Source organism: Colias croceus, chromosome 12 (genome assembly GCF_905220415.1).
Source record: "Colias croceus chromosome 12, ilColCroc2.1".
Taxonomy (NCBI): Eukaryota; Metazoa; Arthropoda; class Insecta; order Lepidoptera; family Pieridae; genus Colias; species Colias croceus.
Window position 1 is genome coordinate 6576102 of NC_059548.1, and position 7705 is coordinate 6583806.

The 7705-nt window shown below is 31.1% G+C and overlaps 2 protein-coding genes across 2 annotated transcripts; both read left to right on the forward strand.

The window, feature by feature from the left end:
* The first annotated feature begins 2285 nt into the window (after positions 1–2285).
* Positions 2286–5629, forward strand: LOC123696422 (acyl-CoA Delta-9 desaturase-like). Its single transcript, XM_045642580.1, has 6 exons — positions 2286–2542; positions 2993–3123; positions 3596–3801; positions 4489–4674; positions 4966–5122; positions 5311–5629. Exons 1-6 carry the CDS (start codon positions 2317–2319, stop codon positions 5479–5481), a joined length of 1077 nt encoding a protein of 358 aa, XP_045498536.1. The 5' UTR covers positions 2286–2316; the 3' UTR covers positions 5482–5629.
* A 170-nt stretch (positions 5630–5799) lies between these two features.
* Positions 5800–6641, forward strand: LOC123696423 (biogenesis of lysosome-related organelles complex 1 subunit 1). The gene is made up of 3 exons (XM_045642581.1): positions 5800–6085; positions 6158–6230; positions 6317–6641. The coding sequence occupies exons 1-3, from the start codon at positions 6025–6027 to the stop codon at positions 6561–6563; spliced, it is 381 nt and encodes a 126-aa protein (XP_045498537.1). The 5' UTR covers positions 5800–6024; the 3' UTR covers positions 6564–6641.
* Positions 6642–7705: the final 1064 nt, after the last annotated feature.

A 7705-nucleotide genomic window follows, 5' to 3' on the forward strand; every position in this document is an offset into this window, starting at 1 on the left:
TGTTAAGAAATATTTCCAATGTAAGTCGCCTTTAAATTAATTTATCAGCGTTCCTTGCCCTTTGTTACCAATAATCGGTCAATTGCTCAACGTTGAATGAATATTCCAAGCAAACCTAATTACCTAGTTCAAACCGAAATAGAAAATTATTTATACTGTAGACTGTAGTATATATTTTTAGTTATTTATCCATGTACAACTTTATTTTGATCCTTCTTTTAATTAGATGTTAATTCTGTAGATACCTATATATTTTTTAATTTACAACGAGTAACTATAGATATATTTTAAAATTATTTATAAGATTTTTTTTTTAAATTATTAGACTTTTAGTCACTCAGATCGAACAGTTAATGTAGAATTAATGAAATAGAGGTTTCAGTTTTTAGTGTGGTAGTAGATACTACCTAGTAGATAAATATCGCAAAACAAATAAAAGTGCCGCACGCAAAAATACGCCGACAATACGGTTTCCATTTAAATATTCATGAACGAATCCATTCTCTTTTAATTCCTATTTAGAACGGATTATCGCTGAAGTGGAAGGAAATCAGAGTGGTTTGAGCAAAAGACTCGTCAAAATAAAATCTTCGTTTCACGCCCCAGTTAGTCGTCCGGAAGATTTGCCATTCATTCCCTTCATATATGTTTACCACATTTACGGTACAAATCTGAGACAGCTCTGCTGAATGGTATTCTTTGATGTTATTTACGGATTTTATTCCTTTGCCGTTTATCATCATTTATTCGAATCAATTTTATTGTTTCATTTATCTGGAAAACAATTTTATTTATTTTTCCTCATTTTCGTGAAGGTATGAAAATAGGAAATAATTTACGGAGAATTATTACAGGCAGATAGATCACAGATAGATAGTATGCGACCCGTAAGATGAATTTTTCCATTCTACCGAAGAAAATGAGATTTCACAGGAATCGGTTTGTTCAATACCTATAAAATAGAGCAAATGAATTCCGTATCTTATTTATATAATTTTTATCCATTCACGTAAAGTAGCATAAGCAGGCATAAAAAAGTTTCTACAAATCCTTAATAAATTTAAAACTTTTTGGTCTGTCGAACCGGAAACGGAACCTCTCTACAAAACAACTCAATATTTCCAATCCTTTAAAAAGTATAATTGTTATATTGATACGATCATCAATATAAATAAATCAATATTTGCAAGAAATTTCCTTAAAAATGCAATAAACAGGACGGACAGCCAGTTCATCAGTACGGCAGGCAATGGCTACAGAAACGGCTCTGATAGAAAATTCGTTGGTGCGATATTGCGGAAATTACACGCGGCGCTTCTGTTCCGATAGAGATTTATACGCGAAACTCATGTGACCTGCGAGTTAATATGACTTTAGGAAATTTGCTTTTACTGTATGCACATCGGGTTATTAAACTTGAATAATTTTTCGTAGCGGGAGTTTCCGAAGCTTGTCAATATAAATATGTCAGACGCTATAAATTACAGAACCATGTTCTCATAAAAACCCACCGACATAATATTATGAGAACATTATTTTAAACGTGTTAGGTATATAAATTATAAATTTTATTAAGAAATTTCCATCCACACCCAAATATCTATACTAAACTGGACTGTTATATATTCACAAATTACAATAAACAATAAATGTGTAAAACAAATGCAACACACATTTAAATATTTTTACGCGGAAGGAAATTGGCCTATTTTCAGTAAGTAAACAAATGTTAATAAGTATCACTGATCTTTACAATAAACAGATAGCCGATGTCAACTAATTAACATTATTTGAATAAAGATTTAGGTGTGAAATCCTATTATTTTACGATGTATATAAAAGGAGTTCTGTCTTTTCAATTAGTTAGTCTGGATTTGAGGTGAGTGAAACAAGGTTCTTACATTATAAATCCGGATTAACCCACTTCCTACATTGACAAAAATTTTCATGAAAAGTCGATATAAGAGTTTCTGCACTTGAATCTCCTTAACTGTATTTTAGCTAAGTATTTTAGACTGTCTTTTATAAAAGTATCATGTTCTTTTTTCATTTATTTCATAGTTATTATATTATTTTATCCATATTATTTGTTTTATAAACTATTTAAGAGTAGTTTAATTGGTAAAGTACCATCAGGCATCAAATAATATACCTATGTTTTAAGTTTTAACCCAAATTAGTAATATTTGACGTCGATCGTAAATAAAATGCGTAATGATATTATCATATTTTATAAGAATATTAGATTCTTTGTACCTAATGACCCTCTGTATAGGAATAAAAATTATATACAAATTATTACGTTCATTACAGAAGATGCCACCACAATCCGAACCAACTCCAAGCGGTGTTGTGTTTGAAACGGACACACAAACACCGGACTTGGGATTAGCAAAAGATGTATCAGTCCTGAAAAAGGCAGCTCCGAAGAAATACGAATATGTGTGGTTCAATATATTTTGGTTCCTCTTTTTGCACATCGGATCCGCGTATGGAATATATCTAGCGTTGACCTCAGCGAAATGGCAAACGAATGTATTTGGTACGTATTTTACAATACGTACCAGTAAAATATTTTTTAAGGGATAATAAGACTTTTTATTTAGTAATTTTTCCCTTAGGGCTAGTTTCTTTCCACTTTTAATAAAGTGCATTTTATATAAATAGTTTTCACTTTTTAATAAAGTGCATTTTATTTATTACGACGATGATACGCCTCCTGTTACTGAAAACAATTTAAAATAAGTATTTAATTATTTTCGCGCCTGTTCTGAGACACAATTTTAATAAATATTTCGAGCAAAAATACGCTTCATTTCTTCTTGATAAATAATTTCATACATTATTCGTCTTTTTAACTGATAGATAAGGTTAAAGGAACATATCTAGAAGTTGTAAAACTACTTATTAGTATTTTTCTAAAACTCTAACATTGCATTTGACTCAATCTTTAGGTGATTTACAACACCTTTATTTAAACCTTTATTTCTAGCGTTCCTAGTTCATTTGATGTGTGCAATCGGTATCGGTGCAGGATCTCATCGGCTTTGGACACACCGATGCTTCAAAGCGAAAACACCCTTGCGTATTGTGCTCATGTTATGGCAAACAATGGGCTTTCAGGTAAATTAATTTGACGTGAACTTTGTACACAAATCTTTGGACTGTACAATTATAAACAGGGAAAGCCTTAAAAGTGAAGTTGTTATAACATTTCATGAACCACTAATTCATTTCATATAACAATGATGACTTTACATTAAAAAAGCTATATTTTAAATAGGTATATCACAAAGTGAGCCAGTAAATCTTTGTGATTACATAATTCCTTTTATTTAGAACCGTTAAAAGTAACATTTTTTTTATGTCGCTTTTCTTTTGTGGTCTAAGCAAGACCTCCAGGCTCCAATGTAGCACTTAGGTTTATTTACGCTTCAGATGATCGCTTGATTATAGGTACCAATAGTTGACATATCTGCAAAAAATATTACCTCATATTTTGATAGAGTTTTTATTTTTATTTTTGTAATAATTTGCTACAATTTGGATGAAATATTGAAAACTTTATACCAATACATTATTCGTGTTCCACCAGGATTGTATATTTGAATGGGCGCGCGACCATCGCACACATCACAAGTATGCAGACACGGATGCCGACCCCCACAACGCTGAAAGAGGCCTATTCTTCTCTCACATGGGATGGCTGTGTTGCAAGAAGAGCCCCGAAGTAATCGAAGGAGGCCGCCGTATCGACGTGACCGATCTTTATGAAGATCCTGTTGTCATGTTCCAGAAAAAGTATGTGGACATTAACGGCATAATGTCTTTTGAAAAAAAATGTACCTAATGTTTTTGTATATACTTAATAGTTATCAGAATTTATTAATTAAGCATAGCGAATTTTAATTTTAATTTGTAATCGAATTAAAATAATTTTCGCTTCCTAGGTTTACAACAGAGAGATCGCGTAATCCATGTTTGATTACAAGTTAAAAGTTCGATCAATGAAACACGTGCAAAGTGCATCCACCCCATAGGACTGAGGGGGACACGGGGTCTTATGCACGCTGCAGATGATTTTATTTTCAATACTTAGATAATAATAATATAGAAAATAGGTACTGCGTTGCAATAATTAGGTAGTTGTCTTTTCACTTCAAAATAAAAATATTATATTCTACTAGCTTACCGCCCGCGGCTTCGCCCGCTCTCTCTAAAACGATTTGAGATTGAAACTATCCTATCTCTCAATTTGGATCAAACTGCACATGGTGTGCGAATTTTATTATAATCGGTTAAGTGGTTTAGGAGTCCATTGAGGACAAACATTGTGACACGAGATTTATATATATATGTATTAAGATTAAGATTAAGCAGAGGTGTACTATTTACGTACCTACCTAGTAACTATTTAATAATCTGTGCTAATACACCAAACTTACATAGGTATGTAATTGTATAGATTTTTATTTTTTATTTCTACAGACATTACATGAAAATGATGCCATTCCTGTGCTTCGTACTGCCAACTGTTATTCCTGTATATTTTTGGGGTGAAACTTGGTTGAATGCGTTCTTCATTCCAACCATACTTCGATACACCTGCGGCATCAATGTCGTGTGGAGCGTGAATAGCTTTTCTCATACATTTGGATATCGTCCATACGATAAGTGAGTTATTCTATCAATATTTAAAAATATAAATCCAAAAGGAGAAAATCAGTTCAATTTGTAGTAATAGCAGAAGTAGTGAGTGCTTAGGTACATATTTTTTGAGTTATTTTGTTTTTAAATCAGTCCTTTTTTTCTATTTGATTATAAGAGAATTGGAACTTTTGCTAATTTATATGACTAGACTAGAAATGTACCTACCTAAATAGTATCTACCATACTGAAGGCTACCTAAATATATCTATAATTTTAAAAAATTAATCAAATTATTTTAATCGCACATTTTTACAGGTCTCTTAACCCAAGGGATAACATAGGAGTATGGATGATTTGTGTTGAAGGCTTCCACAACTACCATCACACTTTTCCATGGGATTACCGCGCAACAGAGTTACCATTCTACAACATGCTAACACCAACGGTGGTGTTCATCGAAGCTATGGCAAAAGTATGATCCCATACTCATAATTTTATGTTTCATTTGAAATCTTATTGGTAGATTCTTAGCCGATTAAAAAGAAAATCATTAAAATCTGTTTAGCGGTTCTTGAGTTATAGGTACCCAATTGATATAACTAACACGACTTTCTTTGGTACATATAAATTAAAATAAAATAAATAATTATTCTTTTGCAGATTGGACAAGCGTATGATTTGAAGAGTGTATCACCGGACATCGTAAAACAGAGAGCTCATCGAACAGGCGACGGTACCCATTACTTATGGGGCTGGGACGACCCTGATTTTACAGAAAAACTTAAAGAAAAATATGGGTCTGTTCAAAATGTACAGAGAAAGGCTGCTTAGTTTTAATATATATATAACCATCGTATATTGTATAATGAAGTAGAGTAAATATACTGAAACTTTTTTAAGAATTTATTTTTGTATTTGTATGTTTTATTTCTTTTAAGTAGTTAATAAGTTTAATATGTAATAAATTTTATAACACGTACTTTATGGTTGTTATTTATTTTCAATATAATAGATTCGCTATCCTTTAAGTATTTCTAACATTAATTAATAATTAAAATAAAATTGCTTTGTACGAAATCGTGTGGAAGATCATTATTTTAAAGATTAACAGTCATGCAATGATGAATGAGTTGTCAAATGTCACACTAATGTCAAACTCCTACGTAAAGTAAATGTCAAAACATCTTTGTGTTGTGTTAAAAAAAAATACTAATAACTAATCGTGAATAAATTCACATTAGAAGCTGAAATTGTTCAGCCTTTCTAAGGAAAAGATTTGGAAGACTATTAAAATACCATTGTTATGTAGGTTTTAGAAACACACCATCATTAGTTACATTTTATACTAAGAGTCAATAAATTTATTATTCTAAAATGTTATCTTCTCTTGTAAAAGAGCATCAAGCTAAACAGGCAGCTAAGAGAGTTTCGCAAGGTAAAATTAATTCACTTATTATTCACTAAATTCATTTTAAACCCTTATTAAAATTAAAATTTATATTTCCAGAACAGAAACGAAAAGAATGTATTGCTGCAGCCAATGATTTAACACAGGCCCTAGTAGATCACCTCAATGTTGGGTAATATATTTTTCTACTAGTTTATACTTAAACTTGAATTCATTACATTTGCTTATAAACTTACACACTTTCAAAAACTTTTTCAGTGTGGCGCAGGCATATTTAAACCAAAAGAAATTAGATGCAGAAGCAAAACTGCTTCATCAAGGCGCTATTAACTTTTCCAAACAAACTCAACAGTGGCTTGCTCTCGTTGAAAACTTTAGCAGTGCTCTAAAGGAAATTGGTGATGTTGAAAACTGGGCAAAGAGTATTGAAAGTGAAATGAAAATCATTACAGATACATTGGAGCGTGCTTATGAAACTGCTAGAGAACAACCTAGTAATAGTTAATTACTTATAATATGTAGCTTATTTCAAAATAACATTTTGCAGTCTATTGTGGTTTAAAATATATTGATTTTTAATATATTAATGATTTTGGACTTATTCTTTGAGCTTTTCCAAATAAATAGTACCAGTACAGAACTGGTAATATAAGCTAGGTATAAGTTATAACTTATAAATTATTTTAATGTATGTTGGTATACATTTGTTAAATAATTTTAATAATAGATACATAGTACACATGTAATATTTTCAGATGAATTTTACAAAACTATGATGTCAGATCATTGCAGGATTTTAAGTTGATACATATTCACTGAAAAATATTATATTTATGTTGTTGTCAGCTTCCAAATTATTATTTAACTAAGTATAGGATCAATGCAGCACCATTTATTGACAAATGTATTGATTTAAATCACTTTAAAATTAAGCAATATATTTTGAATGTCACACAAAGTAAAATAACCTGTTGGCAGTTATTGAAACGCGAAAAGGATTTCAACTAGTACATCAGCTACACTGACAATATAAAATTTTTTAATATAAATCAGTTCAATAGTTTTCAGGAAAGAACACTAATATTATAAAGAGGAAAACTTTGTCTGTTTATTTGTTTGTTTGTAATGAATAGGCTTATAAACTACTGGATCGATTTTAAAAATTATTTCATTATCGACGAGTAATATAGGCTTTATATTATTATCACGCTAAGACCAACAGGAGCGGAGCCACGCGGGTGAAACCGCGCGGCACAGCTAGTACAATATAAATTCTTCAAACTTTCGCGCTTTTATTATATTATAGTTCATGTTAGGAACATAATATAACAATATAGTGCGAAGGATATTATGGTATATTCGGAACGCATTATACTTAATATAGTTCCGAATATTTTCTTCATTTGAATTTTGTTAAAAAATTGAAGTGCTGAAAAAAGCTTCGTTCGTAATTTCTCTAAAACAAAGTAAATTGCATCTGGCATCAGCAAACCCTTATTTCACAACCACGCCCCTGTGAAAACATGAAGAAAAGATCCGTGTCAAATAGACGTATCTTCTTGCCATTAAAAAAGTAAAAAAAAATCTTTGTATACCTACCAATGTCAGCTGACCTTAGACAGCTGACAGTGACAGCAGACAGATGTC

Bases quoted from the DNA above. Each gene is read 5' to 3' on its own strand.
- LOC123696422 (XM_045642580.1), top strand. From the start codon at position 2,317: ATGCCACCACAATCCGAACCAACTCCAAGCGGTGTTGTGTTTGAAACG. The intron at 3,802-4,488 runs GTATGTGGACAT...TTATTTCTACAG, and splicing joins GTTGTCATGTTCCAGAAAAA to ACATTACATGAAAATGATGC. The intron at 4,675-4,965 runs GTGAGTTATTCT...ACATTTTTACAG, and splicing joins GGATATCGTCCATACGATAA to GTCTCTTAACCCAAGGGATA.
- LOC123696423 (XM_045642581.1), top strand. From the start codon at position 6,025: ATGTTATCTTCTCTTGTAAAAGAGCATCAAGCTAAACAGGCAGCTAAG. The intron at 6,086-6,157 runs GTAAAATTAATT...TTATATTTCCAG, and splicing joins AGCTAAGAGAGTTTCGCAAG to AACAGAAACGAAAAGAATGT. The intron at 6,231-6,316 runs GTAATATATTTT...AAACTTTTTCAG, and splicing joins GTAGATCACCTCAATGTTGG to TGTGGCGCAGGCATATTTAA.